The sequence below is a fragment of the Dromaius novaehollandiae genome, chromosome 17 (genome assembly GCF_036370855.1).
Source record: "Dromaius novaehollandiae isolate bDroNov1 chromosome 17, bDroNov1.hap1, whole genome shotgun sequence".
NCBI classification, from domain to species: Eukaryota; Metazoa; Chordata; class Aves; order Casuariiformes; family Dromaiidae; genus Dromaius; species Dromaius novaehollandiae.
This window is the reverse complement of record NC_088114.1, coordinates 11,578,622-11,603,684: the sequence shown is the minus strand read 5'-3', so window position 1 is coordinate 11,603,684 and position 25,063 is coordinate 11,578,622. Positions and strand designations below refer to the sequence as shown.

Below are 25,063 nucleotides of genomic sequence, written 5' to 3'. Positions count from 1 at the left end.
TTTTACGATGAGTTAATCTGCCATTTTTATTATGTTTAATATTTCCAGTTAAAAAAAAGCAACAGTTAAGATGAACAATTGAATTCATACTTTGAATAGCCTCATGTGAATTGAAGTAAGTGTGCCAGTCAAAATAATGTCAGAGATAAAAATACTTATTTTACTATGAAAGTCTAGTGCTTAGTTTTTAATTTGTATGTTGAGCTCCACTGTAAGCATTATCATCTTCCATGTTCTTGTTAATACAAGTACCACTTTGCTACTAGGACCATAAGAACCTCCCATTAACAGAGGGAAACAGGTAGAAAATCAGATGCTTTCTAAAGAAAAGCAACGTCCTGTGAGATTGTGTATTGCAACAAAAGTCTTTGGTGAAATGAATCCCTGTGATACTTTATAAGATCATGCTATTCTATAAGGCTCACAAACAATTTTTACCTTTAACTGTATATAGCAGGAAGAGGAAGAATTAGGAACTGAATTTCAGATTGCCTTGAAGATCATTTGCAGTTTGAAGGTCTGCAGGATGTGAACTCAGGCACGGATCTTGATAATAGCTCAGCATGGAATATTATATTGCATCCATTCCTACAACTGCAATCATTGGGAATAGTATATGGTGCTAAATCTGGAAGTTAGAAAACATGCATACGATGTGTTTAAGGTATTCTCTCACTTTGCTTCCTTACCTTTGTGAACACTAGACTTTTGCAAAAATTGGCAAAAGTCCTATGATAGACTGTTGATTATACCATAAATTGTTGTTTGAAATGCTAAAATGAATGCCTTAGAAGTCCCTTATGTTAGACTCTTATTTCCCACTTTCACTGTAAATCTCTAGCTGTATGGATCTGACAAAGTATTCAGGGTATAGAATAAATGGAGTCATCTCTACAGCTGTCAATCAGTAACTATGCTCCACTGAACACTAACTGGACAGTCTGTACTGATTGCATATCCCTGAAATATGAGGATACGGGATCACTTCCTAGTCATGACAGAGTAATACACCCCAAAGAGAGGTCCTGCATGTATCCAGGGGCTGGAGGACATGACTTAGCTTTTGCTGGTAGTCTGCTACATGAAGGTATTGTACAGACTGAAAAGCAACAGGTATTCTGTTACAGTCAGGAGTTCCAGCCTGGGGCAGTTCTGGGTTAGCCCAGGTCTGGGTAGCCAAAAGTCACACAAAGCAATAGCAGAAAGAAGCAGCTAAATTGCTATGACATTCAAAGCCGATAAGGTAGCTGTGGAAACTCTGATCCTGAGAGGAAGACACAGGCTGAAGATGGTGATGGACAAGATAACAAAGAGATTTTAAAATAGCTGTAGGTCTCTCTATTTCTTGGCAACTGGATTTCACCCATGCGTCCTTTAGCTGTATTGCCACTGAAACAAGCCTTTCAGAAGAGTTGTGTAGGAACTTTTTACCCATACTTTTTCATGAACAAGTCTGAGCTTAGAACCAAATGGCTGAACTGTTCTATCAAAAATTTAACTTAAAGAATAAAATCAAGCTGAGGAGGGCTGCTAACATGGAAAACTTCAATCCCGAAGGGCTGAAGTCTGACAAACTAGAAACAACAGAAAGAAAACATGGCTTTATGCAGGGAAACCTGGCAAGCTTTGACCATTGAGTTGAGTCTGAAGAAACAAAGAATTTCTCTCCTATTTCACTGAATTTTTTCTTCAGTCTGTCATGGATTGACTCCTAGCCGTAGACAGGAAGCCAAGAACTCCACTATTCCCATCTCTGTGTTGTAAAAACACACAGAAATCACAGAGAGAAAGAGGATCACAGGTCTTCCCTTCCTCTGTGGCCAGCAGAGTGTTTATAAATTCTAAACGTAGTTTCAGTGTGTATGAATTGCCCTGTTATAAAAGAGATTTACACTTAGCAAGTTAAACCAAAATGCTTACGAGTCAAAAATCTATCCTTCTAATATCGGACATCATCCTTCTTCTGTGTTGTCCAGAGTGGAGTGCTTGAGAAACATGTGCTGTTCTGGCAAAATGAAAACCTTTAAAGTGACAGATATGAAAACTGACAGTCCATTTGGGCTGACTTGTTAGTCAGAAAATGATGCTGTCTTTTTTTTCTTCCTTTTGAGAAAGCCAGACTTCCCCTAATGGCCAGTCAAAGCCTGGTGCAGAAGGTATAATCCTCAGTGGCATGATTTGGAGTTGCTGGAACACACTTCTTCTTAGAGTTTAACTTGTTGAATTCTTCTGTGATTTCCATGATTGACTTTCCTTTTGTTTCTGGAAGGAACAGGTGGATTATTATCACCGAAGTGAAAATTATCCCCATAAAGATGAGGAAGCAGAACTGCTGGAGTCTCTCCTGCAGGGAAGAACAAAATAAGAGAGTGAGCTGAGTGTACCTTTTGATTTGTCACTTTCTTTAGGGAGGTTTGTATTTTGCATCCCTAAGTAGTTTGAACTTGATAAGAGTTTTTTGCATTTTGAACTTTGAAAAATATTTGAGTCTGAATCAGTCCCTTGTGCAAATCTGGGCCCTTCAGTTGTGAAAGTGGACTCAGGAGAGCAGGTGCCAAGACCACTCTAGGCTGACGTGGTATTGTCATCTTACGCTGTTCTTCCTGCTCCTGTAGCCAGCTCTGGAGCTTAGCGCAGTGGGGATTGTCCCAGGTAAAGTCACTCACCACAATGAATGGGAAGACCGTTGCAATCACAAAGACTCCCAGCCAGTTGAGAGCTGCACCGATCACAAAGGCAGCTGGTCTGCATGCCAGCTTAAAAATTTCAACTCTAATGGCAACTGTAGCACCAGCTGAAAGGAAATAGGGATAAGAAATATTACTTCTTGATGTGTTTGATTTGAGCATTTGGATTGAGTTTTACCTTTACACAGTCAACAGATAGACACTACTATCATGTACTGGCATTCAAAAGACTTGAATAAGTTGCTGGTTTTTAGAAGAGGAAATATCTGTGGCATCTTCTAAACTGCTAGACAGCAATTTCTTAAAATGATAATTTATTCAAATAAATTTATTGGAGAAGTTCAAGAATTAAGTAGTAAACACTTGTAAAAGTCTGACATTTTGTCATGAAAAATGCTGCATTAAGGATGGAATAACAAATCTTATTATTAATGAGAATTCCCTGTGTGATACTGTTTGTTAGATCATCAATGAGTGATCTTCCTGGATTCACTTCCTGGGCATTTCAGTTGTGTTTCGAAGTCCCAGGACTTCTGTGACAGCTTTGTGTTAGGAAAAAAATTCAACCTTGCCATATGAGAAAGGAAACATTTTAAAACAAATAGGCTTTTTTAAGCTAAAGAGAGGCAGGTAGTCTATATTAGGAAAAGAACCACTTCAGAGCAGGCCCTCTGCACTACTGTCCATATGGGATAAGATGTAAAGTTATACAATGCTGAATTTAAAACAATTCTTACTTTTCATTCTTTCTTTTCTCTTAGTATTTCTAAAAAATTTTCTACCTATCTGCTCTTGCCCTATTTTTTCTGTATTTTTTTCTGTCTTTTTGCTGTCTTCCTTGTTCAGTCTCTCAGTATCTTGTTAGCAAAACCCAAACTTGATGACATTGAAGTTTCTGGCTGATGACTGTACCCATGATGTTTAAATGGCTACAAGGTTAGATTAAATGAATTTGTTTATGCCAAATGTTTATGCAATATTTTGCAGTATTTTCCCACCATATTAGTAAACTCACTTGACTTGATTCCTTTAATTTTTTTGAATGATGTACTCACCTGGCCCAACTCCAAAGACAACTACAAACAAGATAATTAGAGAAAGGCTGCAGTATGGCATCCAGAAATACCAACCCTGAGAAAAAAAAAACAACAAACTTCTGGATGATATCTGTTAGTGACTGTAGATGAGAAACATTTCTTGTTTTTGAGCATTGTCACCTCAAGAAAAAGTCTAGTGTGTAGGAACTGGCAGGGAAATGTGAGTGTTTTTCCCTGTGGATGGAGCAGTGAGGTTTTTGTTAGGTGAGCAGAGAAGCAGGTTTGCTAGTGCAGAGCAACTGTCAAGCTGGGAAGCCTTCAATTAACAGATGTCTGAATAGCACTTTTCCACTGTCCATCCTCCTCTTTTGTGCCAGTGCTTCCCCCAACCCTTAGAAATATGGGAAAGGCCAAATCATATCTTTCTTCACTTTTGTTAGGCAATGTCTTAGATAACTCCTCTTGAAGAGGAACTTCCCTCAACCTTAGTCAAAAAGGTATGAAACTTGATTCCTTAGGAAAGGATTTCTCTCTCATACGTTTGAGATCTTTCATGAATGAAACAGCAATGAAAGTCTGCTGCCATCTTGCTTCAAGGGTAATTTTGCAGTAGTGTCTACAAAGTAGCTCTTGGATGAATGCTAGTAACCAAAAGAACTTGCTTCTGAAGAAGCTACAGAAATGGCATGGTACTATAGAAAGGAACTGACAGACTGCAGTCTGTGAACAAGTATGTGCATTCCCAGTGTCTTCTGCACCAAAATTAAATTTCAAATTAACTGATGCAAGGAGTTTGCTTTCTTTATTGTGTTACTTATCATGTTAAGAACTGCACAAATGAAAAAGACAGTTTTCCTTTGACTGTCTTTTGACCTGTGCTGACCAGTGTTCTGTGCTCACTGCCTGATGAAATCAGGAATCAGTGCTTGACTCCCTGTGCTTTATGCACTCCTTGCTGAGCTCACTGGGTCATGTCAAAAGGGAGGCAGAAGTACAGAGAGTAGTTGGTGAGAGAGATTTAGGCCTATGTACAGACAAACTTGCTCTTCATAATATTCCCCTGTATCTGTCCCAGAGGGTAAGCCGTTAACACCGAAGTGATTTTGGAACTTCTAAGCCTCACTTTCTTTCCTTAGTAGCATGGTCCTACCTGTGAGCAGAGACCAGAAATAGAGTAGATAAGGAGATCTGCCATAAGAAGAGCTTCCTTACCTGTAGGGAGAGAGTCACTGTGATACCAGCTAGCAGTAAACCCATGATCCTGTAACCTCCTGATATGAGCGTTTTCCTGCCCAATCGCTCAATGATGGAGCTCTGAGGGACATAAATCACACTGACACCAGTCAGATTCACAGACTGGGGACAGAAGAGCAAAATCTGACCCATTCCCACAGTAATGTGACTTACACAGACTACAGTAGCTAACAGTTCAGAGAGTCCAACAGAGAGGGTCATATAAGAGATCATTCTTTCATCAAATCCGGCTGCCTGGAGGACTTCAAAAGTATAAAAATAAATCTGGGGGAAGAAAAAAACAGTAAGAGAAGACAGTAAATGATCGCTTACCCATACCTGTGTGACACTGCCCTGCATAGGAGCCACTAACCAAGGAGCATGCTGCTCAGCTTTGGAGTGAGCTAGGCTTCTGCACTCTTTTTGTAGTATTCACTTTATTGGCAGACAAAAACTTTGTAAAAATTATTATTTAATTAGTTTGATAAAAGATAAAATGCTGTGATAAAAGGACCTCCAGATGCTGTAGTGTAATTAGGTCTGCAGAGACTTGATTTAGGTGCTTTCAGAAACAGTAAAGTGTATTATCACTTCTGGAGCACATCCAAAAAAATCACTGTAAGATATACTCTTCTTTCCCAAGACAGAAGAGCATGGCTTATGGAATCATGTAGGGGTAAAACAAGCATCCTTTCTTTTTCAAGTATACTTGATACTCTTTGGAGATGTGCTGAGATGATAAAGATTCCAGTTCAAGCTGTGTTACATTCAGCTCTGTATTTTCTTTACAGATATTGCTTCACCATGTTACAGAGGGAAGAATCCATGCAGACAATTGTAAAGCTGTGGCTCCAAAAAGATCCTAGAGAAGTGCTGATGTGAGGAAGATGGAGAGAATTGCAGAAGTTGCCGCAACAGTAAGCATGCTCCTTGGTTGGCTTTAAGGGTAGAGTGAGCATCCGGCCATCCCAGCAGAAGTGTGTGCCTTAGGATGCTAAAAGACATGGGCCAAATGGCAGTAGCTGCAGGGAGCAGTACCAAACTGTACTGTAGATTTTGCCAGTGTAGGCAGGGCTCATCTGTAGGAGCAGATTCTTCTCCTTTTACATTACTACAGCTGCCAAAAGTGGCTGTTACATAAGCCTAACTACTGAGGAAGGTAACTCCAGCAAGGACCAAGAGGAGGGCAAAAGGCCTGCAGACTGCTGCTGCTGCCGTGGAGGAGGGTTGGCTGACAGAAAGCGGTGGTTGGAAGAACCTTGAGAAAAATGAGGGGTTCCTGGGAGCGATGACATCTCATTTAAGATTGTCAATAAGTGTTTTGAGGCTTTAAGGGGAAAATACACTCAACTGCATTGATGCCACATAGCTGAACTGTGGTGGTCACAGTAGCTAAAACGTACAGCTGCCAACGGACAGATGGTTCTTTTATTAGCTCCAGGACACTCAAGATCTTGGTGTTTTTCATTGTTGCCATCTCTTTCATGATGTCATCAATCTCTGCTTGGTGATGGCCTTCACCCCAAAGCTGCCTTATGGCTGTGGAGAAGGAGAGCAAGATCTGCCATGTTAATCCATCTCTATTGTTTGTTGACTAAGGAGTTTATTGAGTAGCTGATGCATGGATCTGTCAGCACAGACATACGTGGGCTGTGTCTGTGATGTGAGGTAGCAGTGTCCTATGATGTGTTCCAGAGCCCTGGTCCCCTCTTGCACAGCCTGTTCAGACAGAGGGGCCTAGTGGTGTGCACAGTGACTCCCTCCCTGCCCATGGGCCCACTTTCCTCCCTTCCTCCTCCTATCAGGGTGTGAGCAGGGTGCACAGCCAACAACCAGAGTTCAGTGGTTCCCCGTAGAGACCTGCCATGCAAACAGCCATTTGTCATTATTCCATCAAACTGACTGTTCTGGTGGCGTCAGCTGAAAACAGATGGTTTTGTAGTACAGAACTATAGCAAGAAATAGTTTTATGTTCTGCCTGGAGACTATAGCAAAATATATTTAGTAGGTGTTCACAGAGTCATCTTAGAAGTGAACACGGAGAAAACTTTATCCCATTTACATTTTTTCTCATGGGGAGAGCAAACGTCACAAACCAATCGAATGCCAAGTGAGGAACAGGAACCCGGAGCCCTCTGTTACCTTTCTTGCAGCCTTCCTGATCTCCTTTTTGCATGAGGAGGTATGGTGGGGACTCAGGAAAGAAGGGCAGGGTGACCAGCTGGAGCAATGCTGGAACTCCACAGGAGGCCATCAGGATGGGCCACAGGGACTGACTGCCCAGCAGCTCCCTGGAGTAGAGAAAATGTGTGTGTAGAATAAGAGTTCTTTGGGTTGGCTTTTGAGGACAGCAGAGAATAGATAGAAAAGCAGAGGACGAAGCAAAAGGTAGAGGGGATCCAGAAATGAATTGGATGGGAAATCAATTGTGTTATACCTTTGTCCTACAATTTGCCCTATGGCTTTTCCCAGTGACCAAAAGAAAGAGGCAGTAGAGTTTGCAAATCCACGTAGCTTCCTAGGGGAAATTTCCCCAACATATTGATGATGCAGAGGAACACACAGACCTTGAGGTGAGGAGGGAATTATGGGAGAGAAGAAAGAACACATTTATAACCATTTGAAATAAAATTGCATATAACTAGTTAAGCAATACAGAATATAGCTGCCTCATACACTGAATGGTTTCTCATACATAAACCCAGGTATGAAGTTTTTCAGTACCAGATTTTCTACAAAACTGTTCAATTCCTGTCCTCTTTCCACAGTTCAGTTTCCTGTTCTTAAGAAATGTAGAGTTTTTCCTTTGGGGCACAGCCTCATCATTGTGCGTCCTGTGAGCCTGAGCATATTTTAAAGGAAACAGGGTAGCAGGGAGGGAATATATTTAATTTGTTTGTAGTTACAAGCATGACTCAGTCTTTTCTAACATGATGTTACCAGAAGAGCTGGTATGGAACACCCATAGTAGATTGAAATATACGGTGCTGTATGTCTACTTCCAGGGATTTAAAGTTTGATTCTGCATGATTTGAGGGGGACACAAGTATTTCTTTTCCACTGTCCAGCAACAATTTTGATCATTTCAGGCAGAGTCAATATTTGCAGCCATTGGTGAAATACTTAGTAACCCAGACTCTCTGAAAACTAGTCCAGGAACAAGAGTTTTCCTCTCATATGGTGGTCACAGCCCCTTTTATCTGATCTGAAAGCAACATGTTCTTCATATGGCTTTATGTGAAGGCAAAGTGATGGAGGTAAGCAATCTCATTAATAAAAATTAGATCTTTGCATGAGGGAGGACACAGGTTCTAGGTCATCACAGGGCCCCTGTGGGTGGGTAGTTCTCAGAAGAATGTTATTCTTCAGTACAACTATATGTCAGAGAAGCAACGTACAAAATTTGCTTACTTGAAAAACAGACATAATTTCTAATGAAGTAAATTAAAATAGTCATCCTTGTGACTCCCCATCCAAAACTGAGTGGAAAAGCAACCTTTTGTGTAAGAGATAAATACAAGACACACTGATACTAGCACAGCATGTTTTCACTGCCGTCTGTACTACCTGCCAGGAGTGATTTTGCTTGATTATGCCTAGCTCTTTGTGTTATCCCCAACAATTAGTGCTTGAAGCAGGTTGAATACCCCTGTAGAACATTTGTGAGGTACATATAGAGTCAGAAGAAAATTTATTGCTGTGTGTTATAAAAGATCATCTGAGAATGGATGACCAATTTTAAGATTTTATTTTCTTAGTGAAGGGTTATTTTACTTTGAATAGAGACATAACATTATGGGAAAGTGAAGGAAATTCCTGCTGACTTGTGGGAGAAATTACTCACCTGCACTTATGCCGCACATGAAGCGTCCAATTAGAATCATCTCAAAGGATCGGGCTATTTTACTGCAGCCCATGATAAATGCTGCTGCTATCATCAGCACATTGCTGCACAGGAGACATTTCCTTCTGTAAGTGCGAGAAAGTAAGAGGAATTTTTGTAAATCAGAATGGAAATGGTACTTAAACTCCTGGCTTGTTGGATGTTCTGGGTGAAATTATCTTGCTAGTTTTGTCAAATTATACACATGTGGTCCAGGGCAAAATAAGCTCTGCTATGCCCTTCTCATACTATTGGCTCTTTGTCTCCTTCATAACACAGAATAATACTGTTTTCAGTCAGCTAGCTCAGAATACAAATGGGAAGAATCCACTAGAGCCAAAGATGTTACTACGCGGTCAGCAGAGAAAGGCCCTTGGAAAAGTTGAGGCTACTTCTAGATTTCATGGCAAGTGTGTGCGAGTGTCTTGATTTCTAGGACAGGACCTGCCAGACCATGCCGCCTCCCTTCCAGCTCATATGCCAAAGTTTCTTTCCCATGTAAACCAAGGAGAGTGGGATGAGAAAGGGAAATAGTGTGTACTCAGGGTGTGGCTTGGCACACAGCTAGACCTGGGAGTTTGGTAACACTTCTGGGCTCTGTGGATGAGGAAAGTCTTCAGGCTTTTCTGCACTTGAAAATCCATGCATGAAGCACATCATTGATTTAGCACTTAGAAACTTCTCAGTGCTGCTAAATTGTGAGTAACACCTCCAAAGAACCCATTCTGTCTTCAGCCAGGAGGCTGCCTTTCCTCCTCTCTGATAGTAGCCCAGCCTCAGTAATCACATCTGGTGTGACAGGCTGGCAGCACAGCTGATTAGCCAGTGCCACAAGACAAGGGGAAGAAGCAGCAAAATCTGTCAACACCACTGCCAAGCTGCCTATATTACAGCCATGACCAAGCTGTGGACATATGTACTGTTATTTGCTTTAGATACTATATAGGTGTAACCTCTCATAGAAGAGAAGGGAGATGGTCTGAGGGAAGTGGTACCATATTTCTTTATAATAAAGGTGACTATTTTCTCATTTCTTAGTATGTCATATCTGGTTGAAGACTGATCAGTACTTTCACAGATCTATAAGGTTTATGTTTTGGAATCTGAAAAGTCTGCCTCACATTCAAAAATCTCAACTGTCATTTCCTTAAGATTTGATTGACAAATTGTCTTTAAACATACATACTTGCCATACTTGACAGCCAAGTATCTACTTCCTGAAGAACCCAGGAGACCTCCTATACCATTGATGGATACAATGAAAGACCACAGAAACAAGAGGTTATCCTGATGGATGGGGTAGCCATATCGCTCCAACCAAGTTTCATTAATGAAAGCCTTAACATGCTGAGAAAGAGGAAAGAATTTTCATTAAGAATAACTGAGACTGCATGTATTTTATTATATTTAAAACGTAGTTTGATTGCTTCAGCCAAAGTTACTTCTTTAGATAGACAATAGAAGTGAGCATTTGTTCATAGATATAGTGTAATAGAAGGTGGCATTTTCATTTTGCCATTAAAAGCAGTTCATTCTTTGTTTTATTGTTCTATAAATATGAGAAATTGAGGCATGGACTTGTAGTGAAGAACAGCATGAACTTCCCTATGGAGTTCTGCAAATGTATGTTGTTTTTTCTCTCTGAAATTTTTCTCTCAGAAACATGCCAATAATGCCAGATTACACAGTGCCTGTTCAGTGCCAGTCTCTGGATACTTCCTTGCTCAGAACTTACTGCTCTGAAAATATCACTTTTGCTGTAAGGGAATTTCTACTTAATAATAGTGTCTTCTCACAAAACCGCAGCTTCTTCAGTGGAAATATATTAGGATTTTTACCCATGATTGGGGGAGGAAATACACATTTTCTTAGAGCATGGTTCATGTGACTTGTTGTATTTGTCTACCCTACGTGGAGATAGGTAGACTACAAGACTATCAAATGATACCACTGAAGTAGACACATGTGCTGTGATCTTAATTTAGGGGAGACAGATTCCACCTCAGTCAGTATCCTTCTTCTGAGGAACAGTTCTATAAACAACAAGTTGCAGGTCTCTCTCTTCTCTTCTATTTTCTACACTTTGATGCGCTCTGCTTTACAGGTAATATTGTAAGGGGAAAGAATCATAAGAGGAGAATACTGTGATTAAACCTTTGCTGATTGCCAGAGAGGAGCATCCTCAAGCAGGGATGTAGGCTCAGTGCCACCTGTAACCAGTGTGCCATGTGAGTCTTTGCCTACCTGAGACATGTAGGTGACTGTGGAAACTTGAAAGCCAATTTGGAATGTTCCACCAATCCCCAGGACAGGGATCATTTGAAAGAGTCCCTGGTACTGTATCTGCAGAGATAGAACAAAATCTCCTGAAGCTTGTAGCCACATCAGGCTTTTCCTTAAATGCATCTTTCTTTCTCCAGACACATCTCATTAGTTCAAGTAATTTTCAGATAGGCATGTCCCCTCAGCTTGCTGCGGTGTGAGGAGTACATCCTCCTGTCATTTCCCTACATGCATCTCAAGGAAATGCAGGCTTCTGTTTGGAAACAGTTACATATCCCTCCCCTTCTTGGCCATCAGTCAACAGAGTAGTAAAGTGAAGGTCATTCCACACTCCAAGACCAATACATGTGAGAGTGTTTTGGAGAGGGCGGTCTTACTTTCCTCTCTGTGATCTGGATAGTGGCCAGGCTATCTGCAACTCACACCTGTGGCAACGTTAGTGACTAGGCCATCTGTACCTCGAAAACCTTTCCTATCTTAACCGAAAGAGCAGGTGCTGTGCTGGCTACCCATCATTGCCTTGAGTAGTAGGCAGTGATCCTTTAACTCAAGTTTTATGGCAAAGCCTCTGGAAATTGCTCATGGCAGCTGAAAATTCAGAAAGAAATCTGAAACCTGAAGCATATTTTCCCCCTCAGGTTGCTGTCAATGTGGCAGACCTTGGAAATCCATGGACGGAGAGGAGGGAACAGTAAGCAGAACAGTTCTGGGACAGAAGCTCCATTCTGCACCAGTTTTGCTCCATCTCTGCTCTAGCAGAAAGGTGTCATTTCTGACAGTTCTACCTCTTATTACAATGGGCAGTTCTGAACTCTTGCCCCTCCTGTCTGTCTCAAGCAACATGACATCTTAATCTCTTGGGAACTTTGAGAATAGGCATCACACACTGTGATTTTTTTCTGGTTGATTACAGATCCAAAAAACACACAGTTGAAACTGTTCTTGAGACTTATTACAGTACAGCAGCCTTTGCAACAAGACACACTGAATATGATGTGAATGAATGAAAGAATTAATAGCCTTTGAAAGGTACCTTGCCAGATTCCTCTTTGCTAGATTAGAGGTTAAGTATGCCCAGCAGAAGCAGGGAGATGCTTTTCCTCAAAGAGGTGCTGTGCTACTAGGAGGTGTCTTGCTCATGTGTAAGGCAGCAGCTCCGAGTTGAGCTCAGAGTCTCATTTGACCTCAGCCATAGCAATGACCTAGGTGCTGCAGGCACCCACAAACATCTCTCTCAAGATGCCACAGCTCCCAGTGGCCAGCCCTGTTTCCTGCCTTCTCTGTCTGCCATCTCTGGCACTAAATAATTAGTGAAATATTTAACAAAACTATTTTTACAGCAGGTAAACCAAGGAAATCTATGTTTTTCTGTAAAAGTAAACATTTAAGAAATGTTAGAGTATTGGTTAAAATATGACAAAGATGGATAAGAGAGCACATGAAGTGCAAACACCTGTAATATCTCAAAACAGCGGTCAGGACCACTTCGGAGAGGCTTTTAGTGAATAGGAGGCTTGTTATTTTTACTAAGATACTGATTTTGTTATCTTTGAAGCACTGCTGGTGTGCAAAAATACCATAGCTGTAGAAAACCCACCAGGTACTTACCACGTCTGAGAGGAAGCTGGCCATCTCTGGCTAAGGGGCTGATTATCCAGCGCGTGATGTGGCGTTGTCATCACAGGTTTCTGTGTCTCTGTCTCCTGCCTGCTGGTGTGGCAATGGGCAGCTGGCTCCAGGGACGAGAGTTAAATTTTTACTATTTTGTCTTCACTGACTTGTATTTACTGCAACTGGACAAAGTTAACGCTGCTGGATTAAATATTTCAGGAAATAATTGCATCTAGTCCAGTCTGCAAGCGGAGAGGTTTCAAAGCAGAGGAAATTTGCATCTACGGCGTAGTCAGGGTTTGGAAAGGGAAAGGAGAATAGCTCAGGCAAAAAATCAGTTTTCCAGCTACAGTAAAATACTTTACTTCTCTGATATAAACTGAGCAGTATCTCTGCTGTAATCTGCACAAAGCAAAAAGCACCTGGTATCAGGTTTAGATACTGGTGCTTATTATGAAGTAAAAATGTATTGTCGTGTTTCAGATTGGCTGGTACAGTAAATATCATTTATTAGCTGAAAAATAGGCACACAGCTCTGTTGGACTTGAAGTACAAGTAGAAAATTTCAAAGCTTGATTGAGCTGTTCTGAGTTTGTGTGTCAGGTAGATACTAGGGAAGGGTATTTCATGTCTGGGTGTTAAGGGGATGTTCGTAGGCCAGGAGATGTGACAAGGTAAGGGAGATTGCGCTCTGGCAAAGGCTTTTGGAACAGAGCATCTGGTCATGAAGGCTCCACTCCAGAATGATCAATAACTGTAAAACCCACTCACTCATGAAAGTAATCAAAGTGGGTAAATACTCCCCAAATAAGTTAAGATGGCACAACTGTCGTCTTAATCCCTCAGGCTTCTGCTTTGAGCAGTACAGGCATAGAACAACTCCAAAACCAGTGTTGCGGCCATTGAAATGTCACATTTGGTTGCCAGAGGCTCCCCTCTTGTGAGGTGAAGTCAGAGCTGTAACTCCTATGTGGCTTTTGTTCACTGCAGCCTGTCTTAGAGACAGCCCTTGGAAGAAGGAGGTTTGCTTGGGGCTCCTGTGCGTATGGTTGGTGCCCAGAGCTATTCCAGCTCTCAAAGTCTTCTGCTTACTTCTACCCATGCCAGGGGACTTTCTCCCCACCTCCAAGGCTTGGGGTGGGGGGCAGATGACGGGGATGTACTGGAACCCTGAGTACATGTCCGAGCTCACCCTTGGGACTTGTACTTTCAGTCAATGAAACATAGAATGGGATTATTTATAGAGGGGTGTACTGCAAATACTTTGAGTCTAAAGAAATGAGGAGAAATATGTTAATAACAAAACCTTGGTTACTTGCGTAATTCCAACTATTGCCTATATAACTGCATAGGAAAGGCTGTTTTTTCTGGCTTGCAATGGCATTTGGAGTGATTCAGCGTTTTTGTGTTTTCTCTTAAACACAAACAATTGTAACATTTTGGCTATGCAAAAGTTCAGGTTGTGTAGCTATTAACTCATTCTTCTATTGGCTTAAGATTTTAGTGTTTCTTTTTTATTATGTAATGATTTTTCTGAGATTGTATGAGTGTAGGGGATTTTTTTGTGATAATGATTGCTACACTCCTTGCAAAATAATTGCTGAGGGTCTCAAATGGCACAAATTCCACCAGCTTGCAATGTAATTTCTGTTGTATTTTTGGGGCTTTCTTGTGATTCTGAGCTGCAGTTGACTGTATAGCATTTCACCTTATCAGCAATTTTAGGAGAAATTGTGCTTAAGAAACTTTCACTGTTCCTTTCTCTCTAGACATTCAAGTGCAGTGAGAACTGGCTCACGGCTTTTTCTTCTGCCCTGTGCACTGATTCAAAAGCCAGCCATCATATATCACCTTTTTTGGACTCTGCTGTAGTCCTTTATATTCATACTTCCCTATAGCTTGCCAGTATTGCATTCTCCTAAAGGAATTATTAGTAATTGGAAATCACTAAAGAACTGATAAATGGGCACAACATTCTGCCATTTCCCTCCTCCTGCTCCCTCACTATGTTCTCTTTAGTGTGGTGATTATCTTGCACTGAGCATTTCCCCAATTCCTGGCAAAGTTCACAATGGTAGGAAATAGGTTAAAAGTTAAGAACACCAAATAAGTAACTGAGACAGTAATAGTCATATACCTTGTGACACAAGGAAAACAGCTCTGTTGTATCCAGAATGCAAAGCTGACTGACTGGGCAAAACGAGTCACTCAGTTCTCTCCTCATTTCAACTTTCCCTTGAATAATCAGACCCTTTTTTTCTTTTTCTCCACTCAGAATATTTTTTTTTTACAATATATGCTCTTCCCGTTTTCCTTTGGACTCTGCTGTTGCTGTCATCTTACTTATGTAATCTCAGTGCACTGCCAGGCTGGTGACATGCTAATTTCACAGTGATTTGCTCAGACATGGACAAGAAATATTAAAAGTGCAGTATAATTACAGAGGCAAGGGTCTGCTTAAGTGGAAAATCACATAAATAAGGGTTAGTAAAACAGGGGCAGTAAAAGGAGTAGAAGTTGGCTGTATGTCAAAGTTATAAAATAATTTGAAAGTACATTTAAAGACATCTAGACTGCAGATCTGATTGTGGATGACTGAAGCCATCTGCAGTTTAATTTCACACTCAAAGGAATAAAGTGGTTTCTCTTAGGTTTGATTTATTATAATCCAAAACTCAAAATGAAATTCAGAATAACAAAATCACAGGTATTGGAACAGAAGACGACTATTAGGCACAAAATATTTGCTACAGGAAATCTATAAATTTAGCAGAGCACATATTTTTGTCACGGTAGCTTGTTGGTTATTGACTGCTGTCAAGTTTTTAAGGGGATATGAGGGTGGCCTCCATTCATGAAGATGCCAGTTTTGTCCATGAATGAACATTCATATCCTTTCCAATAACAGAAAATGAATAATTTGCCTTTGTTTTGTTTTGGAATCTGCAAGCGTCAAAGTCCTCTATGAGCTTCATTAATAAAGGGTCCTTCTGCTAACCAGCTGGAAGCTGGTGTAGGTGATGTGTTCCTCAAGAAAAGTATTTATTGTAACAGAATTAAGTCTCTTCTAAAATGTATGTTCACAAAGTCTTCTGTTATTTCCATAACTGACTTCCCCTTTGTCTTGGGAAGGAAGAGAGAGATGAAGATCCCTGAGCTGATGAGGATCCCCATAAAGATAAGGAAGCGGAAAGACCCAAGGTTTTCCTGGAAACAAAACGGAAAAAGAGAAATAAGCATATTTTGTTTTGATTCTCCTTTTTATAGCATCTTGAACATGATTTCATGAATCAGAAGTCTAACCACTACAATACTGAATAAAGAGTGAGTATAGTTAAGTACATCATCATGTGGTGTCTGGAATCATCTTCAAAATCATCAATGACAAGGGCAGTCACTTACCACAATAAATGGGAAAATCATTCCAACAGCAGAGTCCTGTCCAGCTGAAGCATCCTCCAGTCACAACAGCTGATGGTCTAACTGACTGACTGAAGATTTCAACCATGATGGACATGGTGGCTCCACCTGAAGAGGAAACAAGAATGAAGAAGGACAGAACTGGTTGTTTGGTTTTGTTTTGAATTTTCTAGTTCTCACTTCTTGTCCCAGTATACAATGATTCTATCGTGTTCAGTGTTATTGGTATGTGACTATGCCGTTAAATAGTCAATGCCAGCGTTACATTTCCCTGTTTCCTCATACTCATGTTTATGAGTTCAAGTCTTCAAACTCCCTTTTTATTTTATGGAAGTACACTCACAGGCCCACCTCCATATAGGGCCCCAATAAGTTCTCCACAACAGTCAGGTAGCATGTGCATATAATTATTTTTTGTGCAGGCTGAGTTGCTTACATGGTCCAACTCCAAAAAAAGAAAACAAAGAAGATCAGACTGACACTGCAGTAGGACAGCCACATGTATTTAGTCTGGCGTGAAAAATTAATGGAGACATATTAGTAACAGTAGGATAGCAGGGTCGCCTGCTTTTCAAAGCTCTCAGGTAGCAAATGTTGAAATCTGAGAGATCACAGATCAGTCACAGGTATTTGTCAATGTGGGGCAAGCAGGAGAGTTTCTGCAGCTGGGTGTAGGTAGGAAACACTGCAAAGAGCTTGGAGACTTGTTCCTGGACAGAGCTTGTGGTTTAGACCACAAAGAAGAGAAATTGTTTTATGTCTAATAAATATTCAAGAGTATCAGAGCATCTAACATAAAACAAAGGCCTTTGTAAGGGTGAGCATCTGGGAGAAGGCTGTGGTGTGTGACTACGGCATTAGCGCGACAGCTTAGCTTCTGTAGAGGAAGTTCTAATGAAATGGAAGTGATGGCTTAGGGGGAGAATAGAGTAGGACCTTTGAGTAGGACCTTTGAGAGAGGATCTTGAGCATCAGTCCCACAATAGTCTGCGTCGGCAGATGAGGCTAGCTGCTGGGGCCAAGGTGTGGGACTTGACAGTTTGCTACAATGATGACAAGATTTCACTTTTTGATAGTCTAAATCCAGTTTGTTTTGTCCCTGTGACGGGAAACCTGCGAGGCCTTAGGTGTGAAACAGCAATGGGAACAAAATAGTTTAAACACTCTTCCTTACCTGAAGGGAGAGAGTAACTGTGAGGATAGCCAGCACCAAAGCCATCATAGCATAGCCCTTCCGTAGCAGTGTTTTCCTGCCAAGCTGCTCAATAGTAAAGGTCTGGGAGGGCAGGAAAAACACTCACTTCACTGTAAACATGGCTACAGCTCAAGTGACAAACTGATACAGTGCAACTTGCACAGAGTAAAGTGGAGAAGAATTCACAGAAGCCAACCCCTAGTGATATATATGGAATAAGGCCTTCTCCAAACCCAGCTGTGCGCAGCACCTCAAAAGCATAGAAGACCTAGAAAACACAACAGGAGAAGAAACTCACACTGAAAGCAACAGATTGCATGTGTGACATCACATTTAATGTAAGGACTGGGAAGCAAGCAAATGGGGTAATCTTCCATCAGTGACCCGTCCTTGCTGCTGGTTGTTGCGAATATACTTCATTTCAAGAATGGGTTAGGAGTGGAACGTGTCTTTTTAAAGCTCCTCTCATGCATTTGACATAAAGAAACTGCTGTAATTAAAAAGTATAAGTCCTGATCATCATCTGATGCAAGTCTGCTGTGGGCAAGAGAACCAACAGGTACACCAATCATCATCACTTGAAGCTGGACCTACAGAAGAGAAAATAGGAATCTTAATGATGGATGAATTTCCTGAGGAAGATGAGGGAACTCACATGAAGCTTTTTTGTCCCTTTTCACTGTTGCTACAACTATTCCAGCCCTGCTAATTATGGTGCCACTTCTAGCACTCTGTTTTGTTGGATGCCAGCTGCAGGCTCTTAACAATGATTTTGGCTCTGATATATGGTCCTGTACTGAAATAAATAAGGAACTTAAATTGCCAGCTTCTTGGAGGTGACAGTCACAGCAATGAATGTGAAGCAGTAGTACAAAGAGGAGAATGGTGAAAGAAGAAAGTCTGGTTTAGTCACTTAGTCTCTCCTTTTTAGAAAGATAGGCAGGGTGAATAGTTAAGAATAATTTAAGAAGTTGCTTTCAGAAGTAGGAGAAATAGGGAAAACTTGGCATGGGGTTAAAGGAACAAGCAAACACTAGTATTGCTGAGTTAATCGTATACTATCTGGTTTATCAGTTACTGATAAGAGATGCAGCAGTAGCAAGCACTTGGAAGAAGAGGCATGGGAAAGACCTCAGGTTTGCACATAGGATGCATGGAACCTGGGAGAATGAATGCTTGAGAAGGAAGGTTTTCTGAAGCAGTGAATTAGTGAAGGTGCCTAGCAAGGCTCCCCATGGTAGAGTGACTTCCTGCAGGAGCCGCTGGAGCTTGATGAGAGTGAGCTTGCCTGGATTTCATGAGAGGGACAGAGGGATCCAAGGTTTATGCTTCTAAATCTGACGTAGCACTGTGTGACAGGGATGCGTAGTCCCTGTGCAATGTTCTGGGCTGTGCTGCTGCAGAGACTGGTTCCTGCAAGGGACCAGCAAAGACAAAATGGCACTGACCAAGATTACAACACACGATTCCCTGTTCTGTATGTGCTGAAGGCCTGGTGGATTTAGTCCTGCAGGAAGGCTTGGGAATCCTGAAAAGAAGATACGAAAAAGAGGAAGGAGAGAGTAAAAACAGGGAGAAAGGAACTGACAGATGAAAGCAGAAGTTATCATAGCAGAATGCACTATTGGTCTGGTACAGTGCCAATAGTGAATGCTGATCCTGACTTGCATTCTTCTGTCTGTCTATCTGGTTAGCTGCACAATGGCTTTAGTAAGCTGTGCAGCTCCCAGTTTAGGAGGGCTATTACTTGCAATTGCACCATATGGTGAAGTCTGTGCAAGCTGGGGAAAAGAATGGTATGGGAGAAAATAAATGTTATGTATGTGTTTCTATGGGTCTCATGCTGTTCTTGTTTGTAAACAGTCAAATCAAGCATTAGGAATTCCCTTTTAAAAGCATTATCAAAGAAGCTGCAAGTTGTATAGAAGCACTGCCAGAGAGAGGATGAGGGAAAAGGGCACTGGGGCAACAAGAAGCACAAGACTGCACCCTGAATGCACCTTCTTAGTCTTTTGGAATCCATGGGATTCTGGTGGGCAGGAGCTGTTGTAGGCAGGTTGGCACCAAACAGTCTGCCCCCAGCACTATTGCAGAATAAATGTCCATAATTCAAAACTCCTCTTCTTAAATAATACATTGCATTTATATAGCACACTGCCAGCTCAGTGAAGCTCTCTCTTTCTCTGTTAGGTAGGTGGATAGTGAATGCTCATTTTCCACATAGAGAGAGGTAGATGGAGGGGCAAAAACATCCAAAGCCAAGCAGAAGCCAGTTGATGGCCCGGAGTAAATCTCAGGACTGCTTGACTCCTACCAAAATAAAACTTCTTTTTCGTGGTTACAAGCTTAAACTGCAGAATTTTCTCATGGACATCTAGGAGTTGCTTTAAGGCATGAAGGGGGAAGATACCCAACTGCATTAATGCCAGAGAATTGCAGAGTTACGATAACAATAATCAAAATGCACAGCTGCCAGTGGAGAGTTTGGTCTTTCATCACTTCCAGCACACTCAGGATTTTGCTGTTTTTCATTGCTGCCTTTTCTTTTTGCAGATCTTCCAGTTCTGCCTGGTGCTCTTCCTCACCCCACAATTTCTTTGTGGCTGTACAGAACAAAGAGGAGGGCTTGATAGAATTCATGAATCATTCTGTTGGTAGCTGTACATTTATTTAGATTGCTAATTAATTATACCCCTAAGGTTTCAGACATGGTGATTATTAGTAAGTGTGGGGTGAGAATACCAGCGATGTATGTTTATATGCATGAAAACTGTATTCACAGTCTTGCAGAAAATCAGGCCCTATCTCATAGTCATTAGTATTTAACACTTAACAGTTAGTATTTAAGACTTAAAACCATGCCATTGTCAAAACATTGGTACATGAGAGCAGAGAATGCTCTGCTCTTTCTCTTCACCTGTCTAATCACATGGCCCTTGTTACAGCACCTTAGAAGTGTCTTCCTTGAACCCAAACATAGAAACTACGGTGACAGTCACTGGCAGCTCTTTACACTCATAGTGAAGCATCTTGATTCATTTAAAGGGCTTTTTGTTTGTGTGTGTGTGGATTCCCGTAGAATTGCATACACCCTCTGTATCCTGATGGATTTATTGGAAAGAAAGTAAATTGAAGATTGATCTAACTTACTCAGTTTGCTGACAATATGAGATAGCTCATGGTAGGCTCTCTGCTGTTCTAGTTAGGTGGTTGTGGTACTGGAATTAGTTTATTTAAAATTACATTTTAACATTACATAACTTCTGTACATCTGAAGGTTGTGAAGACTCCACTGGCCACTCCTAGCTCAGAGAAGAGAACTCCTTAATATAGGCCTTCTCCTGTCTAGACCATCAGGGACCCATGGAAAGTTCAGTCTTATGACTCAAGGTCACTAGCTATTGGTGAGGTTTTTCACTGTTGCACTGCAATGTAGCTGTCATAGGGGAATTATCCTCTCCCTGGGTTTCTCCTGTCCCCTGGAGAGTTTTTAATCTCAGGGCTTAAATCTTGACCTCAACTTCACACTGAAGGTGGAGTGAGAGCAGAGCAGAGCAGAGCACTGGAACCGTTGTATTCCCCATAATCTCTGCTGTTATACAAGTGGCCTACTGACTAGGTAATTTTAGAGGGTTTTTTGAGACATATGGCTTCCTTTGCAGACATCTGAATTGTGATAGTCACAGCTGGTGTCACTTGTATCAACACTGTCCCATCTGACTCTAATTGAGCTAAAACAAAAGCCAAGAGTGATGCATATACAGCTTACCCTGCAAGCAGCCTTCCTCATTTCCTTTCTGGATTAAGAGGTAGGGTGGAGACTCTGGAAAGAATGGCAAAGTGACCAGCTGAATCAGTGCTGCAATGCCAACACAGGCCATCAACAGCGGCCACAAGGAATCAATTCCAAGGAGTTCACTAGAAAGTACAAGCAAATACAACATTGTGAAATGATATTTTAATTTAATGGCTTTGTTTCAGAGAGAGACAGGAAGTATATAGGAATTGTGGTAAATACCTTAGCCCCATAAGTTGCCCTAAGACTTTTCCCGGTGACTGAAAGAGACCAGAAGTAGAATTTGCAAATCCACGCGGTTTCTTGGGAGAAATTTCTCTTGCATAGTGAGGATGTATCATCATGCAGAAACCTTGGCGGAAAGACAGGAAAATTATATGAGAAAGAATTTAAATTGATGTTTTGTTTTATCATGCCTTCATTTATTAATTGTATGCATCATCAGCTAAGCTTGTAGAGATAGACTGTCCCCTAAACGTGCAGGAACTGCTGAGTTTGGACCCTGTTCCCCAGTCTGCTTACTATTAGCATCATGTCCTCCCTAGAGAAAGGCAAGGGGAGAAAGTGTTTAACTTAGAACCATCCTGTACAAAGTTGATTGATTCTGTAGTTGAAAACACCAGGAATAATCTTGTTCCCCCAGTTCTGTAGCCACTGTGAATTCCTGCCAAGATGTTCCCCATAAGGAGGAAGCTCTCCATTTCACCCCTATGAATGCCCATGCTGCCGTACACCATGGCTTGTGATGCAGTGAACTGGGAGCCATCTGAAACTCCCAGAAGCACCTTTTTTTAACTATCATTGCAGGCAGAATCAGAGCCCAGAGTCTGTTCCATCCATCCATCCATCCATCCACATCCCTCTGGGATTTCTAGACAGGTCTTGATAGGCCTTGCTCATCACTGTTTGGAGAATGCAAAAAATTGCATTAACTCATGTTAACATCTTTTAAGGGGAGAGGTTGTTGTGTTTGTTAACTGGGCATGCCCACTCAAAGGCAGCCTCAGTCTAGCTCTTACTGTTTTCTTTGGCACAGAAAGAGGATGGAAGGAGCTGGGAATGGAAAGTCAGTGGAAACACTCACTTAAGTTATTTTGAGAAGCATCATTTACATTTGACCCTGCTACCAACAACCTCTGAAGATACTGCATCTCCTTAAAGCTTTTCTTATCATGGACGGGTAGTTGATCATAGAAATTTGAAAGCCAGTTGTGGAGGATCTACCATTCCCAACACAGAGAGCATTACAAGCAGTCTCTGGTACTGCACCTGCAAAGAACAGTACAAGCTCATCACAAAAGAAACTGGTGATATCATAGTCCCTTGTTCTCTGTATTTCTAGGATATCATCTTGTTCATTAATACTTACAAAAATTACTTAGCAAAACATGCAAAGTGTCAACACAAAAAAGATCTGTCAGATAAAGGTTCTGAATTATCTGTTTTATTTTTCTTCTTTATATTTAATAATTAATCAGCAAAAAATTCATTTTCAAATGCACAATTTCTTATCATTTTTAGGCTACTAACTAGGAAAGTTAAATAGTGTCACAGATGTACATGGGAAATGTGGGAAGAGGAGGAGAATGTTATGGAACTTCCTCACCATTTAAATACTAACGGACTTATTTGCCTTTTTTTTCAAATCAGTTTCTCCACCCAGCTGGAACTTCCTTCAAAGTTTCCTTTAACCCAGAAAGATCATTTTGTGTCTTTTGATTTTTTGTCATTTTAAGTGATAGCTCTAAATTTTACACTAACAAGATTTGAAGAACTATTTAGAGAACATCCACTATCCACGCTATTATTTTGAAAATAGTGTGGCACATACGTACTGTATTTTCTTTATGAACGGTAATTGCAATAGACTGTAAAGACAACCTCCCAGTTGTTTTCTACAGAGCTTCTGACGACTTAATCCTATCAGGAAATAACCGCCAGCTGTAGTACTCACCAGTTCTGAGAGGAGCTTGTCCACCTTGTGTCGAAAGGGTGGCTGCTCCCAGGCAGGCAGAATTCTGTGAGACTTAAGAGGTGTTTTCTGTCATGCCTTTTCTGCATGTTACTGCTTAAGTAATCATCTGACTGCAAGCCCAAGGTTAATGTTATCTTCGTATTGTTTCTGTAGACTGATGGTTTTCGGCAGTAGTTGGACAAAGCTTAGAACTGATGGATTAAATATTTCAGTGACTCAACAGGAGAGAGCCCTCTGAATGGGAACATCCTGTAGCATAAGTGCTCCCTATTTTGATACAGGAAGTGAAAACTAATTGAATATAGACTCTAAACTAGGTCTTCGTTGCTGGATCATACACTGGTGCTTTAGTATCAGAACATTTTGTATGACTATTCCTTTAGAAGTAACAGATATATTATACTGTTAAAACTGATTAAAAAACTAACTAAACGTTTTAGCAATTTAGTAATAGGTATATACTTTATCAGCTCAGTTACTGGTGTTCTACTCTTTGACCAAATGAAATATAATCCTCTCATTCATCAGAGAAGATTTTAGATAACAGACTTGGTCTGTCTGTAAAAGCAATTTTATTGTGCTCTGGAGATGCTTTCTCTTAAAGGAATAGCTTTCCAGAAATCTTGTGAACTTAACTATTCTTTCACCTAAGTTGAAGAGTTTATGTGATGATTAGTTGTTGCAACAGAAACACAAAAATCTGATCTCAAATTTTGGCAGAAAAATGGAGGATGATTTTGATCTCTGTATATCTTGTTTTAAAATATATATTTATTTGAAAAATTTTAATAGAAAATAAAGCTCCCCAAAACTCAACACTGATTCAGAGCTCCAGCACAGTGATATCAATGTAGTTAAATTGCAGAAAGGTAGGCCTTATGGTCCTGCTGAACAGGATGCCATTTTAACTGTGGCAGAAAATGGAAAAATAAATGGTAGTAATATTAGAAGGTAGAAGAGTTTGGAGAGTGAAGAGATTAGATGTTGCAGTGGACCGCAAAATTAACAGCTCTGGGATAGCAGTAGTACGTGGATGCTGTGGAGCGTAGCAGTGGTAAAGTGTAGTACTGCATGCTGATGTGTACTAGTAGCTTATAATGTCTCCTAATCCATTACACATCTAGCAGACATTTTGGTATCATAGCTTCTGCTTCTTGTCTTGAGCAGTTAATTATTTGTAAAGTAAGATGAGTTTCTGCAGTGTCTGCTCTCTCAGCTTGGCTTACTCCCTGTCTCACTCCAGGCCTCTGGTCCTCTAGCTGTCAGCACTGCCTGAATGCTTGTTCACGCTTGTGGCTGAACAGTGCTGTCTGTGAAGAGCAGCAAACTACACTACAAAAATTTGCTCCAGGTTTTGCCCCAGTTGATATGTGTGGAGGGTGCAGCCAGTTTGCTCCAGAGGATGCAGATGAGGGTTCATCTCTACCTAAACTGCCCACGGGTTGGGGCTGACCCCTCACAGTCATTACTGAGACAATCAGGACATGCAGCTCCATGATGTCAGCTCAAGAAAATAGAATAAGATCTAGTTTTTTGTGTTGTTCTACCTGACATTTGTTCATTTGCAATGTTAATCATCAATTCTAGATCCTTTACAGTATGATTTCATAAAGACATGACAAGAAAATTGTTTGCAAGAGTTACGTTTACATTTCATCTTCTGTTCATCCTGCTCTTAAACCTAAGCCGAACATTGTTGCAAAGTGACAGACACAAAGTCAAATCCTGCTCCTTTAAAATGACTGCAAAGGAAAACGACTTGGTATAAAATTGATGTATTATCCCTGAAAATGTTTCTACATGCCAGTTCTGAGCAGTGTCTGTAATTACTAATGTCCTCCTGCTAAAGAGCTGTTCTAGGAAGGAACCATTGTCCCTCAACATAAAAAACGAAGACAAGTATAAAATAGGACTACTTGGATTAAGGACAAGCTCTCTGTTGA

At 40.9% G+C, this 25,063-nt stretch overlaps 1 protein-coding gene and 1 pseudogene across 1 annotated transcript; both read right to left on the bottom strand.

Annotated features, from left to right (window-relative positions):
- On the bottom strand, nucleotides 1–12,835 carry LOC112992795 (solute carrier family 2, facilitated glucose transporter member 11-like). Its single transcript, XM_026116035.2, has 12 exons — nucleotides 12,732–12,835; nucleotides 11,085–11,183; nucleotides 10,027–10,187; nucleotides 8,802–8,926; nucleotides 7,395–7,524; nucleotides 7,100–7,248; nucleotides 6,309–6,496; nucleotides 5,132–5,242; nucleotides 4,937–5,038; nucleotides 3,743–3,818; nucleotides 2,667–2,794; nucleotides 1–2,344 (listed from the first exon to the last, which is right to left on the bottom strand). Exons 1-12 carry the CDS (start codon nucleotides 12,753–12,755, stop codon nucleotides 2,138–2,140), a joined length of 1,500 nt encoding a protein of 499 aa, XP_025971820.1. The 5' UTR covers nucleotides 12,756–12,835; the 3' UTR covers nucleotides 1–2,137.
- Nucleotides 12,836–15,369: 2,534 nt separating this feature from the next.
- LOC135330230 (solute carrier family 2, facilitated glucose transporter member 11-like) lies at nucleotides 15,370–21,882 on the bottom strand (annotated as a pseudogene).
- Nucleotides 21,883–25,063: the final 3,181 nt, after the last annotated feature.

What these genes read in the sequence shown, in the direction of transcription:
- LOC112992795 (XM_026116035.2), bottom strand. Translation starts at nt 12,755, where the DNA reads ATGGCCAGCTTCCTCTCAGACGTG. An exon ending in TGTTAGCTACTGTAGTCTGT is followed by an intron (nt 5,039 to 5,131) that starts GTAAGTCACATT and finishes TATGTCCCTCAG; the next exon opens with AGCTCCATCATTGAGCGATT. An exon ending in CAGTGACTCTCTCCCTACAG is followed by an intron (nt 3,819 to 4,936) that starts GTAAGGAAGCTC and finishes TTTTTTTCTCAG; the next exon opens with GGTTGGTATTTCTGGATGCC.